Source organism: Protobothrops mucrosquamatus, unplaced genomic scaffold, assembly GCF_001527695.2.
Source record: "Protobothrops mucrosquamatus isolate PMUCROS unplaced genomic scaffold, P.Mucros_1.0 scaffold1510, whole genome shotgun sequence".
Taxonomy (NCBI): domain Eukaryota; kingdom Metazoa; phylum Chordata; class Lepidosauria; order Squamata; family Viperidae; genus Protobothrops; species Protobothrops mucrosquamatus.
Window position 1 is genome coordinate 164,196 of NW_015387682.1, and position 17,878 is coordinate 182,073.

At 35.9% G+C, this 17,878-nt stretch overlaps 1 protein-coding gene across 1 annotated transcript in view; it reads left to right on the plus strand.

The window, feature by feature from the left end:
• Positions 1–17,878, plus strand: part of STAB2 (stabilin 2) — a 92,807-nt gene that overhangs the window by 13,117 nt on the left and 61,812 nt on the right. Inside the window, exons 5-17 of the mRNA XM_029285325.1 lie at positions 1,956–2,025; positions 4,786–4,881; positions 5,960–6,085; positions 6,590–6,786; positions 8,730–8,863; positions 9,830–9,963; positions 11,893–11,975; positions 12,961–13,110; positions 14,481–14,624; positions 15,397–15,459; positions 15,563–15,682; positions 16,493–16,546; positions 17,588–17,668. Coding sequence (XP_029141158.1) covers positions 1,956–2,025; positions 4,786–4,881; positions 5,960–6,085; positions 6,590–6,786; positions 8,730–8,863; positions 9,830–9,963; positions 11,893–11,975; positions 12,961–13,110; positions 14,481–14,624; positions 15,397–15,459; positions 15,563–15,682; positions 16,493–16,546; positions 17,588–17,668 — 1,452 coding nt within the window. The remainder of the gene's footprint in view (positions 1–1,955; positions 2,026–4,785; positions 4,882–5,959; positions 6,086–6,589; positions 6,787–8,729; positions 8,864–9,829; positions 9,964–11,892; positions 11,976–12,960; positions 13,111–14,480; positions 14,625–15,396; positions 15,460–15,562; positions 15,683–16,492; positions 16,547–17,587; positions 17,669–17,878) is intronic.

Consider the following 17,878-nt stretch of genomic DNA (forward strand, 5'->3'; position numbering starts at 1 on the left):
TTCACCAGGAGGGACTCACCACCGTCTATCTGAGGCACAGTGGTCTCCCTTGGGCATAGGTTCTCCCGTATAATGACCGCTACCCCACCGCCCCTACCCCGGGTCCTTGGCTGATGGAATACCTGGAAACCCGGCGGGCACATGTCTACGAGGGGGACTCCCCCCTCCGTGCCCAGCCAGGTCTCGGTGATACCTGCCACATCCCCCAAAAGTAAGGCCTGATGTTTTTTTTTAGGCAAAAAAAATAAAAATAAGACCCGGTCTTATTTTCAGGGAAACACGGGTATTAAGTCTGGATTTGACTCAAAATCCTTTTGCCAATTTATATTTGACATAAGTTATGAAGATTTAATGTTGTAGGGTCCTGTTTCGGTTTGCCTCTAAGAGAAACATGATAAATAATTTGTACTTGTATTCATTGCATGGGTTACATTTACCCACAATTGTATAGGCCATCTAGTTGGAGTTTTATTTTCACCATGAAACACTTCTCAAGGATAACTCTAAGCCATTTTGACTTTTTGGCACATAAGTAAGGAAAATTGAAATAAGAAGTTAGAATGAATTCCTTTAACATAATTATATTATATATATATTAATATAGCTTTTATGGTTTAGTGGTATTTCTCTGGAAACTCCTTTTAAGAATGGACTTCTTATTAAAATGCCAATTTGTTCCCCATTTATGATTAAATGCCTATAAAACCCCTGCCTCGAGGGGAAACAATAGATTCAAGGTTATATTCTGCTGTGTTTCCTTATTTCTCTCCCTCTTTTCCTCAATAAAGTAGAGGGTCAGCTTGTTAGAATCACAGGTTAGATTCTTGACATCTCTCATATATTAAAGCATGTTGTGTTCCAAAAATGTATCCTAATATTATCACATCATAAATAATACCTGTTTGCCCCTTCAGGTTATATGGGATCCTTATTAGTTATAAAGCAATTCTTTCTATAATGAGCTCACCTATTAATCTATACCAGTGTTTCTCAATCTGGGCAATTTTAAGATGTATGGAGCAATTCCCAGTATGCTGGCTGGAGAATTCTGGGAGTTGATCCATACACCTTAAAATGACCCAGGTTGAGAATCACTGATATACTGTATATACATGTTCAGATTAGCTTTGATCAACTTTCTGTGTAAGAGCCATATAATTTTAGGGCTCTACTCCTGTCTGATTTCATGAGTGATATGAGTTACTGCTAATGAAAGTTTAATGAAAAGGCATTACTTAGTCTGAAAAGATTCAAGATTCCTCCTGATTTTTTCATTCCATGGACTAACTCAGTTCTCTTGCCATTACTGTAACCTGCTAGCTTTGTAAAACAAAGCAATCATTTCAATCGTCTCTAGTTGTTGGCTGGAGGTTTTCTCCATAGTAATGGACAAAGTGATCTATTGGCATTATCCCAATAATATTTTTTTAGCAATAGATTCATGCGGTAGGGTTGTGTTTATTATATAGAATGGGCTTTATTTATTTGTTTTAAAAAATCTGGACCATCATCTTTGGCAAAGTAGTTTGCAGTTGAATAAACTATAATGGTTAACAGGATATTTTTATTAGTTTATTTATTTGAATTGTTGGGTATGTGCCTATGGCATATTTTCCCCATAACAACAAAACTGTGAGTAGATTGGGCCGAGAAGAGCACGTGTTCTAAAAATAATCTAATGAGCCTCTATGGGTGACGATGGACCAGGGTCTGCCTGTTTCTAGGCCAGCACCTGTCAGAGACTGAGCTCTACAAATTCAGTTGCTTTTACTGAGGAAGGAAAGAGAGTCGACTTTCCTACAAATCAGTGTGCCCAAAGATACAATGTTTATGAAAAACGAGAACTCCAACTTACCATGATATATCCAGTAAATACGTATAAGCTGACTATCAACTATTCCTATGTGGGTGAAACTAAATCAAAGGAGAAAACTATCTCTTCTTATTTTTTGTAGAAAGTATTTGCTGGAACTGCCTGTGAAAAGTGTGCAAAAGACAATGTTTTTGGACCTAACTGTACTTCAGGTATATTAAAATGGCACAATTGTTTCCACACAAAAGATTGCACAATGTTTTGCATGGCAGTATAAAAATGGGACATTATCCAGAATAAGGTGGTACCTCTTATCTAAACGTGGCTCTCAAATATTTCTCATGAAATATAACACTTTAATTTACCGAAACCTTTCTACAAATTAGCTTTTGATATTCATGAGAGTTTCTTTCTGCCGTAACAAAATCATGATAATGAGGTTTGGAAAATGAACAATGATCTATCCACCAATTTGCAGATGCAAGAAATTAAAAAAAACCTCAAAGTGACTTACTATTAAAGAGTGCATTTACAATTTAAAATGAATTAAATGTATTAATTAAAAGAATTAATAAAAGATACTTTAAGAAGTTGTATTAAAAACTCAATGCAGTACAATACAGAATAAAATCATCACGGCAAGCATGAATGCAGAAGATAGTTACAGCAACAATTAAAATGTTTAAAATTGCAACAGGTAAACACACATATTAATTAATCATTTACAATATCTTTCTGAAAATCTGTTGCATAGTTCTATTGGTTTATGCTCGCATTACTTATTCTATAGTACTGCAGCTCTATATGTAGCAGACCTCAAGTTGGAGAAAGTTAATTTACTGCCGAACTAAACAAAAATGTTAGGCACTGACCTTGGCATCTTTTGTATGTAAAGTATATGCCCTACCACTGAACCACAGCCCTTCCTTCCCATTCAGTTCTTTCTCAACTACACAGAAAAGGCTTCCAACAATTGACTACTGTAGCTCTGTGCTTAACCAACTTTTTCTGAGATGCTATGATAGAGAAACGTTTCCTGTAGATAGCTTCTGCTCTATGTGTTGAGGGAAACAGCCGTAATCAGCATATTAACTTAGTGGCTGAGGATGTGCTGAGAATGGGCTGAAAACATTTCCTACAGATATTTCCTAGGTAATACTATAGTTTAACCTTACAGTTATTTACTTCTAACAAGCATATGAGAAGCATGGAGGCCAAGAGTCAACAGAATTCCCAGGCAGTAAACTGCCAGAAATCCCAGCCTATAATGCTAAAGGTAATTTTGGGAGTTGCTCTTGGGAAGAGCCAAGAGGATGCTTCCTATATAAGACCCAGTTTTGTGATTGCCATTAAAAGTAAGAAGATTTTGATGAAATATAGAACATTGATCAGTGGAACAATTTGCCTCCAGAAGTTGTCAATGCTCCAACATTGGAAATTTTCAAGAAGAGATTGGACAGTCATTTGTCTGAAATGGTATAGGGTTTCCTGCCTGAGCGGGGGGTTGGATTAGAATACCTCCAAAGTCCCTTCCAATTCTGTTATTCTGTAATAAGCATGTGGATCCCTAAAAGGGAGGGAGGGGGATGCATTCCAGAGGAGTAAAAGGAAACTTAGCCCAGATATAATATGCAAGAGAAGGAGGGTGAAGACAGTCCCTCCCTAATAGTTCATAGAGTATATTGTCGTTCCGGATATTATAGTAGAGTCCTTACTGTGGCAAGATTTTGTCTATAGGTGTGAAACAGCTAACAAGACTTTCCATGTGTCATTCTCAGTTTTGCGCCTGACAGGTGTGTAGTCCATGTTAAGGATAAAATGTTCAGCAACAGCAACAACCACAAAACTTTATTACAGTCAGAAACTAAAAATAATGAGAAATAAGTATACATAAAAAAGTACAGTGACATGATTCTTCTTATCTCATTGCATACAATATATCCTAATTACCAAAAAGAAAACCCCTAGAAAACTTTACAGTTACATAAGTAATTTCTATAAGTACTTAAGTATTTTTCTCCTAACAACCCCAACTGCAGTTTGTTGCATACTTATTTATCATTGCAATTTATAAAACTCCCCAACAATTTCAGGTACTTAGACGGTTACAAAGAATTAAAATATACAATACACTAAAATCAATCGATAAACACTGGCCATGCTTGGAGGAATGGGGAATTGTAACAATTAAACAATACAGATTTATAAATGCTTTGATGTAAAGCAGCAATTATGTATCATAGCATTATGTGGCTTACTATGATGGACCTTCTTGAAACCTATGAATGAGCAATAGACAATCTTTTTGAGACTACTAACTTGAGAAGTGTGGAGGGATTGGGGTAAAAGATAAGTACAGTAATCATGTCCCAGAACTAAGTGGGATAAAGGAGAGGTTAAGTATTTGCTGAGCCATTTGCAATTTGAGATACATTAGCTTGTCTGAAAGCTGAGCACATCATAAATAAATAAATAAATAAATAAATGAATGAATAAATGAATGAATGAATGAATGAATAGTGCCTAAATAAAAAGTGAAAATCATAAATGAAGGTGAATATCTGTGCCCCAGGATAATGTTGCAGGATCCAATCTGGGTTGGTCACCAGGACCAGAGATTTAGTCTTCCAAGCTTTTGGACTCCTGCTGGGGCACAAGTGAAAATGATCAGCATTTAGTATATTGCCACCAATATTTAGTACCATGTGCAAGAAGGCTTAGGAAAAAAACAAAATAAGAGCTTAGGATCAGATGTGGCCCAGGAGCTGCCTTCCTTTTTTTTAATCTATCAATAAACTCAAGTCAAGCTTAGGCAAAAGAAAGTTTTGTTCATATATTTATATGGGTTATTTTAATAGACTCCAGGGAAAATCATATCTCGCAGGTTCAGGTATCTTCCATCCCCAATAGCTATAGAACAAAATGTACAGCTCAAATATTGCAGACTCCACTCAAGGCTTCCTTCCTCTTAGTATGCAGCTGCATTCATGGAATATGCAACAATGGGATAACTGGTGATGGACAATGCCTGTGTCTGTCTGGATACAAAGGTCTTCATTGTGATCAACGTAAGTAACACATTTTTGGGCGTGGGCACATCTTTTTATTCATGGCAGCTAATGAGTCTCATGTTAATGAACTCATCATAGAGTTAGAAGCCATTCAAGAAATGATGAATGTATCATGAACTGTTGAAAAGAAGTCCCCTTCTAAAAGCTCTGTTCAGAGCTGTAGTTTTCTACATACAACATCTGCTGCTAGTTCAACAGTAGCAGCAACTGTAGAAGCAAAGTGATTAGGTTCAAAGATAAAGAGAAGTGCTGCTAATGAATTTTATCCCATGTAATAGGATTAGAACATGTGTTTCTACCTAGCAGATCAGAAAAGAATTTTTCCTGTTATTAACTTTGATAAAAAATCATCTTTTTCTTATGTCCTGGTTATTGGCATGCCCTTTCCTAATATCAAAGCTTCTCTACTTCTCCATCTCCACTCTCCCACTCCTTCCTTCCTTATTTTTATTTTTAGGTAGCATGAGGTATGCATAGTTATCCATGTACATAAGCAAACTCTGGAAATGTTAGCACATATTTTAGGCCATAAGCAATATATTGATCTTATATATATATTGATCTCAAATACTAATGATGATGAATAAGTGAAATAATAACAGAATTAAAATTATTATGCTCCTTCTTAGGTATATATTATATATTTACCTAGTTCTTTATCTTTATCTATTAAGTGAACATAATTGTTATTTGCCACTTAGTATCTTGGGTTCCTTAATATATCTGGTCCAAAGATATAAATGTATGGTTTGGTCTGTCAGAGTAATGTATGATGCTATGCTGACTTCTTGGTTCAACAAGCATTGGTGTGTTTGAAATCCAATTCATTGGATTTAAAAGAGAATTTTGGGAATTGTAGTAATTAATACACATTTATAAAGAAACCAAGTTGGAGAAAACTAATTTAAGAATGACTTGTATTTTTGTACTTTTTCTCTTACCATTAAGTCCAACCAAGTTTTTGGAAAAATAGTCTTCTAATGTTGAAGTTGTAATACAGTTAACACTTGAAGAGATGTGTTAGTTTGCTTAGTCTTGTAGCTTAGCATAGCAATCTTGGGTTTTCTTTATCCAGCAATACCAGAATGTGAAGACTTACAGTGCCCAGAAAATTCCAGATGTTCTGTATCAAGTGTAGACAAAAGCCAGCTGGAATGCAAGTGCCTTCCCAATTACGAGGGTGGTGGCAAACAGTGTAAACGTAAGTAGCATTCAGCCCAGAACAGCTTTCTATTTTAATTGAGTGGAACTAGTTTAATATCAGTACTTAGAATAAAGATTTTCAAGCTCCCAACAATGCAAAATATTCAATAAGACTTCGTTCATTCATATGCTTATTTATTCATTCATTTCATACTTTACCCACCATTTTTGATGCTCCACCACCAAAATTTGAATGTTAGTGGCAAATAAGACTAGTTATATTACTAGGCAGAATATGAGTATTTTGTTGTTCTTTTTTTCAACCATAAACCTATCCAAGGCCAGCTCTGGTGGCATAAGTGACCTTTTCCTTCACTGTCAATGAATCCAGTGGTAACGTATCATATATTTCAGATCAAGTGCCAAATATGGTAAAGTGTAATTTAATCATGGTACAATTATACTGATCAATGACATTTGGTCAAATAAAAACAATGGACATAATACATGCTTATGTGAGCTCTTATTTTGTTGTGTTTGTATCATTATTTCTTTCCCAAAGCTATCAATCCATGCTCCAAAATGGTTTGTGATCCTCATGCTGATTGCCTGTATCTTGGACCCAATCATCATAACTGTACATGCCAATATGGATATGAAGGTGATGGCCAAGTATGCATACCAATAAATCCTTGCCAAACAAACTTTGGTAACTGCCCTATAGACTCCACAGTCTGTAAATACAATGGCCCTGGAAAGGTAAGTATACAAGTGGAATAAATTCTGGCTGAATTGGTAAAAATATATTAAATATAAGAATAGTTCAATGTCCTGTTTCCAAATCAAAAGAACAGCTATTAGTTTTTTAAAAAAAACTGAGCACAGTGTTTGCTGTGTAATTTTTGCTAGATCTCTGGATAAATTAGCTTCTGATTATTGCCAGCCATGGTTCAGTATGTATTGTGGACACTTCTATACATGCATAATATTTTCACTATTCAGTGAATAGGAGGGGGAGAGGTGAGCACAAGTTTAATCCACATCATTTCTTTGATCTTTCTCCCACACACTTGCTGCTTAGTCAGTGAAGTATTTGAGGAGAAAGAAAAAGCATGAGGAGTATATGGCTGTTTCACCTCTGCTCAGTTGAGCAGCATAGGAGAGATGTTATTAATGACCAAGATTCCCAGTTCAGGATACCTGATGAATGTCAGTGTAATGTTCCCCTGGAAGTGTGAAGCTCCCTTCAGGATATTTTTGAAACAAATTGATTGATTGATTGATTGATTGATTGATTGATTGATTGATTGATTATGTGCCATGAAGTCACTTTTAGCCTGTCCATTTTAAGCAACTCTGGGTGGCTCACAATAATAAAATAGATTTTCTCTATGATGATCTATCCCTAATCTACTTTTCAGCACTCCCAAGGGTACACTTATCGCCACTGTAACTGAGTCCATCCAACTTGCTGCTGATCATCCCTTCATCTCTTTCCTTCCACTTTTCCCAGCATTAGAGCCCAATCCAGAGAGCTAAATCTTCACATAAGGTGTTCAAAATAGAATAATTTGAGCCTGGTATTTGGGTCTCGAGTGACAATTCTGAGTTGATTTGTTGAATGATTCATCAGTTTCTTTTCTTGGCTATCCACGGTATTCTCTGGAGTCTTCTCCAACATCAAAGTTCAAAGGCATTGATACTTTTTCTATCTTGTTTCTTCAAAGTCCAACCTTAGCTTCCATAGAATGTCACAGGGACTACCATGACTTGCACATTTCTGATCTTTGTAGGTATAGACATATCAGAGCATTTAAATATCTTTCCCAAAGCCTTTGGGACTGCTCTGCCTAATGCTAGTCTATGGCATACTTCTTAATTATTTGTTCCTTTACAATTGATGATTAAACCCAAAAGGTAGAAGCTGGTTGTTCTACCTATTGTCATTAATTTGGCCTTCTTTAAATTCAGTCCCATTTTTTTCACTGAATTCTTTGACCATTAGATTCTTTGCAAACCGTGCAGATTCTTTGCATTTTCAGTTATTAAGATAGTCTTATTAACATTGTGCAGTTCATTGATATTTCTTCCTCCAATTTTAAAACCATGCTCATCCTCTTCCAGTGCAGCTTCCCTTAATACACAGTATACAGTACTTAGCACATAAGTTGAATAAATAAGGGGAGAGAATGCCTCCTAGTTGCACTGCTTTGTCAACCTAGAGCCAGTCTGTTTTGCCTCATTCTGTCTATACTGTGCTTCCTAATCTATATATAAGCCTCTCATGAGGACAAGGAGATGTTCTGGGATTCCCAATTTTCCCAATTGCTTGACGTGATCAAAGCAATCAAAGGCCTTTCTATAATCAATGAAACAGATACTGACTTGAAACGAATAGGATTTCAAAAAATAAATTAATTTCAGAGAAATTGGAAAAAGTGCATAATCTAAGCAGAAATGTATTCCTTATTAAATATAAAGCTTTTCTATGATAACTCATAATGTGAAAATAAGACATTTATAAACCAAATATTACTGTTTAATATAGCATTACTGCATTAAAAAAATCCCAGTCCTTCAGTTTGCATGTTTATATGGACAATGAAATGGAAAAAGAAAAAAGGTAAAAAAAAAAAGACTGACGAGTAAATGAGTAAACCTCTATTTTAAAGAAAATTAACTTGTTTTTCTTTTACATTAAGTCTCACTGTGAATGCAAAGAACATTTCAGGAACTTTGTACCTGGTCAAGGATGCAGTATGAAAGATATCTGTGCAACCAACAATCCATGCCATAAAAATGCAGTATGTACAATGACTGCACCTGGGCAAACCCTGTAAGTACTGCATCTTCTGATATTTTAGAGGAAGTGTGAGCTAATCAGAAAGTTTGAAAAAATGAAGGGCTGGGGAAAAAATACTGGTGAAAGATCAAAATGCTTACTATTGTATACTAACCAAGGTCAGAAGATCTGTTTCATCAGTTCCATGATTGTTGTTCTAAGTCATGTTTCATCTAAAGCAGGGGTGTCAAACTCAATTTCATTGAGGGCCGCATCAGCATTGCGGTTGCCCTCAGGGGCCGGATGGGTGCGGCCAGGGTGGGTGCGGCCTACTGGGTGGGCGTGGATGGAGTGGGTGTGGCCTACTGGGTGGGTGTGGCCAGCTCTACATCGTTTGCGTCAAGGGTGACTGTGGGGGCCTGGGCAGGAGTGGGATAGATCTGAGGGTATCTGGCAGAAGGGGGTGGAACCAGGGCAAGTGCCAAGGCATGGTCCACTGGAGGAGCCTCACTGTTCCTCTCAGGCCATGCAGGGGGGGGCTTATGGAGCTAAGACTGAATGCGTTTTAGCATAGATGGCCACCACAAAATTGTACATTGGCTCCAGCCGGCCTGGGCCAGGGCCAAGGCAGAGGGGGCTGTTCCCTCACTGTTTCCAGGATGGCTTCGCGGACCACATGAAACCACTTCGTGGGCCACATCCGGCCCCCGGGCCTTGGGTTTGACATGTCTGATCTAAAGGCAGATTAAATCTCATGTTAAATACTAAAAGGAGAGTAGAAAATGTTATTTACATACTTAGTAATTCCTTTTATATAATTTCTTGGGCTAGCCGCTAGTCTAATAAAGCAATTACAGCTATTTAGAAATGTATTTTCTTGCATTTCCAATGCAATCATGTCACAAAGTGGTTTACAATATTGTTACTTTGCACTGCTTAATTGCACCTTTTGTAATACAGTAATAAGGTGGGTTCTTAGGCTGAATAACAGTGTATAATACTTTATCACTTTTTGCACAGGTGCACGTGTCAAAAAGGCTATGTAGGTGATGGATTTTTATGCTATGGAAACATCATAGATCAAATTAAAGAGTTGAACACTGAACCTGGAGGAAATTGGCAAGGAAATCTGATATCTGCAATAGAACTTTTTGGTGGGTAAATAAAAAAATGTAATTTAGAAAGACAAAGAAAAATTGAAATATGTTGCTACTTATCAGAAGCCTAGATTTAAATAAATTTAGATGAATGCTAAAATCTCCTTAAATATAGCTTTATATGTTTGTGTCTGTCTGTCTGTCTACCTTCCGGGCCAGGTTTTCCAGAAGAGTTTTGCCATTGCTTCTTGCATGGGGCTGAGAGAGAGTGACTGGCCCAAGGTCACCCAGCTGGCTTGATACCTGAGACTCATAGTCCCCTAGTTTGAGCCTGATGCTTTCATCCCTGTATACCAAACTGACTCTCTTAAACTGTACAAGCACCACTTTTTCAGCACTTTACAGCATGGGAACACCCAAGATTTTTTCTTAGCATTTTTAAGGGCTCTAAAATCCATATATACATGTATGGTAAACAGTGTAATATTTTTTGAATATTAGCTTTGATACATGTACAGTATATTCAGAGTTACGCTATCATATTAAATTTTAGTAATCTTAGTAATAAGGTCAGAGGAGGGCTAAAAGCATTGGAAAATTTCAAACAAGTTATTCCTTTCCTAAGGAACTTCCATTCTTGGACAACATAAATGTTAAACCTGTGTGCTGAATTACTTCTTTACCTCTATGATTTTATCTATATACCTGTATTATCCATCAAATACAATGCCTGAAGAGTTCTTTTGTTTTACTTAATTAATATTTACATAAATTTACAATTAAATAATATACTTATCTTTCAAAACATCATATGCATGCTAATTAAATGATAGATTAAATTAAAATTAAACACAATTGTTTAGTAATTACCCCCCTTCCCTTATGTTAAAAATATATTTGGAATAATTTTTGAAAGATTCTGGGTTAGAGAGGTCACTAGAACGATCACTATTTCTAGGTAAAGATCTAGTGATTTCTGGGTTTTTAAATTTAAAATAAGTTTATAGTAAAAACATAAAAACATACAATAAAAATACAGTTCTATTCAGCATACCTATCAGGATGGTCTTGACAGAAATATGCAAGAATCATTGCCTAGGCCAGGGCTAGGCAACCTTGGCTCTTTTATGACTCGTGGACTTCAACTCCCAGAATTCCTGAGCCAGCCAAGCTCGTTCAGGAATTATGGAAGTCCACGAGTCATAAAAGAGCCAAGGTTGCCTACCCCTGGCCTAGGCCAAAGGGGTTGAAGCATTTTTAAACACTTCCAGAATTTTAGAGAAACAAACTAGCATTCAGAAGCAGTTCAGACAGGCACCTCCCTAATTCACTGAAGTATAAGAGGATATTTCACTAGTTCACAGGCAGTAGGGAAATGGAAAATGGAAATAAAAGGTATGCCAGCTCATGAAGAAAACAGGATAGATGAGAACAGTAAAGGAAACTGATAAATGGAGATAGCAAGGGATCAGTTCCTATAATTAGTTTTTGTATTTGCACAAATCTATTGTTATAATATCCAATTCTCTACAACTCTGGTTCTTAAAATAAACGTCTTATGCATTTTTTTAAAAAGCCTTCTTGCACTCTACAAATAAAAGTCTCGGTGCATAATTTGATAATTGTTAATAAACCTTGAATTCTGCAAGCATGAGAACATTGTTGCTGTTGGAATACTTAAATCCAGATCCAGAAAAGTCACCAGGAAACTCACTGTTCTCTTTCCTATCAACCCATCAGCAGCACTATTTTGAATTGTATTTTTATTTTATTTTATTTATTTATTAAAAAAAATTGCCATTCACCTCCCTTAAAGATAACTCAGTTAAATTTTCCTGGTTGATAGGAAAGAAAATTAAGAAATCAGCCTTCGATTCCCTAGAACTAAATCTAAATGCCCACAAAACATACATTAGTTAAAACTGCATTGTTCTATGCATTCTTTTTTTTCTTTCTCTCTTGTTTCTCCCTTTTTTTTCTTTTCAGAAAGTGCCTATGAATGGCCACTGATTAGTTTGGGACCATTTACAGTTCTTGTTCCAACAAATAAGGGATTCAATGGAATTAATGTAAGTAAATTGATTATTTTAAAATGGTATGGTACTTTACTTGTTCAAGTCTTCAAAAGTGATGCGATCCAGATATACAGAAACAACCTTGAATGCATTCTGTACATATATATGCCAAGCAAAACAAAATCTTTCTGTTGGGACTTTGTTGCAAAAGACTAGGCTGTACATACAACATAAGTAGGAAGAAATGTTCTTGACTTTGAGAATATTACTTCTCTGCTATTCATTCAAAAGACCCTTTTTTTCAGGTTTTCATGCAATCCTGGGGAAAAAAAGTGATTGTTATAAAAATGGATTGTGTCAACTCCTTTAAATGGTCCATGAACCAATTTCTTGAAACAACTGCATCTTTCTTTCAGAGTCTCGGGAAAAAATTGAAAAATGATGGGCTATTTTAACTGTTATGCCTAGATAAGATCTGAATCACTTCATCCAAATCATGTTGGAAGCGTGCACAGCTGTACATAATACCACTTTCTAACAAGAAATATATGTATGCTTTTTTTCCTGGAAGTATAACATGCATTATGACAATTCCTATTTCTAAGTACCAATTAGGGTATATCATTGCAAACCATGCATAGTATTTTTCATCTCAACCCATATGAAATCTGATATTTGTTTCATTTTTATGACTTTAGAACTGAGCAGTACTTACTCCACTAATTGTGTATGCATCCAATTCCATTTTGGACTAGAATTTTGACAGATGCTGAAATTTTTAGCTTTCTCATTTTGCTAGTAATCTCTAGCCAGTATGTAATGTGTTATCTTTTTAATATATTTTACTGTTTTTCCCCTTCATGAAATGCTTCATAGAAGTACTGAAATTACATTTTGTCCTTCTTTTCATGCTGAAATTGCAAGTTCACCAAAGGCAATCTTTATGGTTACTTGTTCTCTACATTATTGAGTATTCGCTGTGATTAAAAAATAAAAGTTTCAAATAGTAATCTTTTTGATTCTTTGGTTAACCTTCCAGATTAAAGAACTTCTTTCTGATAAAGACAGCACACGGTATTTTGTGAAGCTTCATATTTTTGCTGGACAACTCAGCCTGACTGAGCAGAATGTCACAAGAACAGTCTATACTTTGACAGGCAAACCAGCAGATATATTCAACGATGAAATGGTTAGATATAATTTTAAAGCTTATTGAGTCTTGAATAATTTTTAATGCTTTGAGCATTATTCTATTAGCTTAATTCAGCATAATTCAAATTGTTTTTAAAATTAATTATTTTTTAGTTAATGTTTTTTTGCACTTTCATTGTGGTTGTTTTAGAAGCAGGCTATTTATCTAATATAGATAGATGGATGGATGGATGGATGGATGGATGGATGGATGGATGGATGGATGGATGGATGGATGGATAGACAGACAGACAGACAGACAGACAGACAGACAGACAGACAGACAGACAGACAGATAACATATAGCTATATAGACTTAATACAGATAGTCTCAACTTACAACCACAGTTGGGATCAGAACCTCCATTATTAAGCAAGGCAGTTATTAAGTGAGTAATTTTGCAAAGATTTTTGTCACAGTTGTTAAGTGAATCACTACAGTTCTTAAATGAATCACACCATCATTAAACAAATCCAGCATCCCCTATTGACTTTGGTTGCTGGAAATCGACTGAGAAGATTGCAAATGGCAATCACCTGAGCCCAGGATGTCCCAATTGTCATAAATACATTAGTTGCCATGTGCCCAAATCTTGACCACTTGACTGGGGATGCTGCATGGTCGTAAGTGCAAGGACCAGTTGTAAATCACTTTTTTCCCATGCCATTTAACATTCGCTAAATGAATGATTGTAAATTGAGGACTACCTATATATAGATATGGATACACTATACATAGATATACTATGACTAAGATCCACAAATTTGATTGAAGTAAATACAATATTATTACAATACATGACTGACCTATAGCAGCCTGGTATATCCCTGGGTGTTCAGGGTAGATAATACCATCATGAAATGCGATGAGTTCAGATTTTTCCTATCCCCATCTACAGGCTCATGACATGTCTAGCGTGTCACCTTCTGTCTCCCACTGCAATCCCAAACCAGTGACTCCTTTTCTCCACTCCAGTTTGATTACCCCAGAAAGGAATAGTGATCTGGATCTTTGCTGCCTCCATGTCCTGATCAGTTGACTCTACCTTTCCCCATCCTCACCTCCTATGAGCAATCATTGCAATCCAAGGCAAAGATCAAGCAAAATAAACTATTTTATTCAAAATAAAATTATTTTCTATTAAAGGCTCTTTGAATGATTTATCTATGTACTGCAAGCGATATACAATTGCAGACATTACATTTGATATGCTATATTTCAGGCAGAATGAAAATTCTGAATGCAACAAAATGATGAATAACATAAATTTTAAATAACTATATTAATATATGCATTTTTAGATAGTTTACAAATAATATATTTGATATAGATGTGTTATTTTATATTTGTCTTCTGTGACACTTTAGGAAAATATGCTAAGAATTAGAATACAGGGAGGTAAGAAGAAAGGTAAAATCTTACAAGGGAATCTTGTTGCTTCAAATGGAATTATTCATATTATCGACACAGCCTTGGACAACATGGAACCTGCTTTTAAAAGTGACAAAGAGGTGAGGTCAAAAATAAAATGCAAGGTATTTCAAATTATAATTCTGAATGGGATTAAATATATATTGTGACAATTTAAGTGTACCTACAGTTTAAAGAAGAAGAAGAATGATGCATTTTAATGCATTATTTTAATTATACATAAAGTAAGCCTGTAAAACTGCCTTCTCCATTCTGAAAGTCTCCAAATGCGTTGGACTTGAACTTGTAGAATTCCAAGTTTATTGTTAGTACTAGGAATATTTCATTCCTTCCAAGAGAACCCAACAGCTGAATACTAGAACTTTTGCATACAAAATAGATCTCCTACCAAGCCATCGTGATCTATCTTCCCTTCTGAATTCTAGTATCAAATAGCTTATAAAATCCTTGGTGCTCTCTGAGCTTGTTTGGTTGCTTGGCTGTTTGCTTGCAGTCATTTCCTTACCTAACTAGGTCACTTCATCAGTACTAATGAGTGTGTGGTTTTCTCCTTGTTTATATACAATAGCTTGCCCTGTTAGTATTGAGCGTGTGGTTTTCTCCTTGGTAATTCCTTGATTAGGATATTGTTTTCTGCTTTTCTTCTTGTCTGGGGCTAATCCCTGCTTATCTGAGTGTTGGTGGCTAGAGGGGATGTATTCTGGGGTTGTTGTTTTTTGCTTCCTTCTTAGCTTTTTTTTCCTGGAAGTTGACACACTTTTCAAAAGAGATAATGTTAAGCTAAGGAGGAGACAAATAAAACCCCACCTAATCAATATTCAATATTCAAATCTGGCTTTGTTTTTTTTTTAGAAATCTGTAATGGCAATGCTTCAAGACAAACCAAGGTACTCCATATTTAGATCCATGGTAGAGGTAAGGTATAGCCAAAAATAATGAACAAACAAAATAGACAACCCTTTTAAAATATGTGTTGACACTGTTGTGCAATTCCCCCCTCCCCCTTCTTTTGAAACAGAACACTTTCCTTGGGACAATGTTGAATAAACATCCTGGCCCTAATACAGTTTTTATTCCGACCAATGATGCTTTGGAAAACTTGAAAGAGGGCACTCTGGATTATTTGTCAACAAATGAGGTATGTCTTTAAATTTTGCATTTATGTTGTAGTGGAGGATTTTTTAAAAATGTTTTTAAATCAGTGTTAACTTCTGGTGACTATCTGGATTAGTTCCTGCAGTTTATTTTAGCAAGATTTCAGAAGTGATTTGCAACTGTTTCTTTCCTAGGAATGAGAGAGAGTGACTGGCCCAGGGTCACCCAATTGGCTTTGTGCGTAAGCTGGGACTAGAATCCATGGTCTGTTAGTTTCTAGCCTGGCTCATACAACTGGTTTTCAATGGGATTTATGAGCTAATTTAAACTTTACTTCTAATATATAAAATTTTGGAGTTGCCATTCAAATAATCCAGTAGTACAACTGATCATTTGTATGGCATGTTTCATCTATGTATGACTTTTTTTTACCACTGGTGAATCTTGTTTGTAATAATGTGATGAACTTCATAAATAAATGGGTTGATCTAAGGCCAAAAGCTGTATAATTTTACTCTGTGAATACAGCCATGTATGGTATATGTCTAACTACACAGAGACATTGTTTGCTTGACCTATAATATTCTGCTTGATAATATCTTATGATCTTAAACTAGAACCTGGTCTATTCCAGTAGAATAGCAGTGACACCCAAATAATAAAGTAAGAAGAAGAAGGAAGAGAAGGGTAGGGAAGGTACTATAAAAAACCGCCAGTATCATATCAATCACACGTCAGCATTGTGCTTTTGTAGAAACAAGCACTATTACAGTGTGTTTCCTGACAGCCCACTTAACTGAAGCTTCTCTGTGCAAGACTATATTTTGATAAATATTTTTTTTAATTTATGCAGGGTTCACGAAAGCTTCGTGAACTGATTCAGTACCACATAGTTTCTCACACACAGGTAAGTGTGAAAACATGTTCTCTACTCAATTCATTTTCAGTTAGAAAAGAACAGAATACCTAAGTTGGAAGGGACCTTGGAAGTCTTCTAGTCCAACCCCTGCTAAGGCAGGAAACTCTATACCAGACATGTCAAACTTGCGACATCACATGACATCGCGTGACATATTGAGACTGTTTTGCCATTGCTGGCAATGTGATGGGCGCAGCTTCCACGTGGTGCGTCCAGCCTGCGGGCTGGCAGTTTGACACCCCTGCTCTATACCATTTCAGACAATGGTTGTCCAGTCTCTTAAAAATTTCCAGTGTTGGACCATTCACAACTTCTGGAGGCAAGTTGTTCCATTGATTAATTGTTCTAACTGTCAGGAAATCTCTCCTTAGTTCTAGGTTGCTTCTCTCTTTGATTAGTTTCCATCCATTGCTTCTTGTCACGTGCTTTGGAGAATAGCTTAACTCCCTCTTCTTTGTGGCAATCCCTGAGATATTGGAACACTGCTATCAGGTCCACCCCTAGACCTTCTTTTCATTAAACTAGACATATCCAATTCCAGCAACCGTTCCTTATATGTTTTAGCCTCCAGTCCCTTAATCATCTTTCTTGCTCTTCTCTGTACTCTTTCTAGAGTCTCAACATCTTTTTTACATTGTGGTGACCAAAACTGGATGCAGTATTCCAAATGTGGTCTTACCAAGGCATTATAAAGTGGTATTAATACTTCACGTAATCTTGATTCTATCCCTCTGTCAATGCAGCCTAGCACTGTGTTGGCCTTTTTGGCAGCTGCAACTTTGCAATGAACTTTCCCACTGCTAAAATATGTGATGTTTCCATAATTATGACTGTTAATGTCCAACTATCACAAAAGAGGGAGTTTGCAATAATGATTGCCACTGGAAAAAAATAGGTGCATCATTTAGCTCCCAGCATTTCCATGGATAATGATATTACTATTGACTATAATCCATGACAAAAGAGTAACTCCTATTGTAATCTTGTAATTTATAGTAAATAAATTAAATTCTTATTTGTTTCTTACAGCTGGAGGTTGCCAGCCTAATCTCTATAGGACATGTCAAGACTATGGCTCAACAGTTCATCTATTTCAACTTCACTGAAAATGTAAATCCATAAAAATTCAATTCTGATTTAATAATTTTGTTTATATAATTAATTAAATATAACTAAATAATTCTGTAAATTCAATAAAATATTTTGGACTGCAAGTCTTTGCTTGTGAAGAGTAAGCATTAAGAATAATAGACAATGGCATAAAATAACAGAAACATTCTGAAATGAAGCCTAGTAATTTCAAAAGATAATAATCTCAAT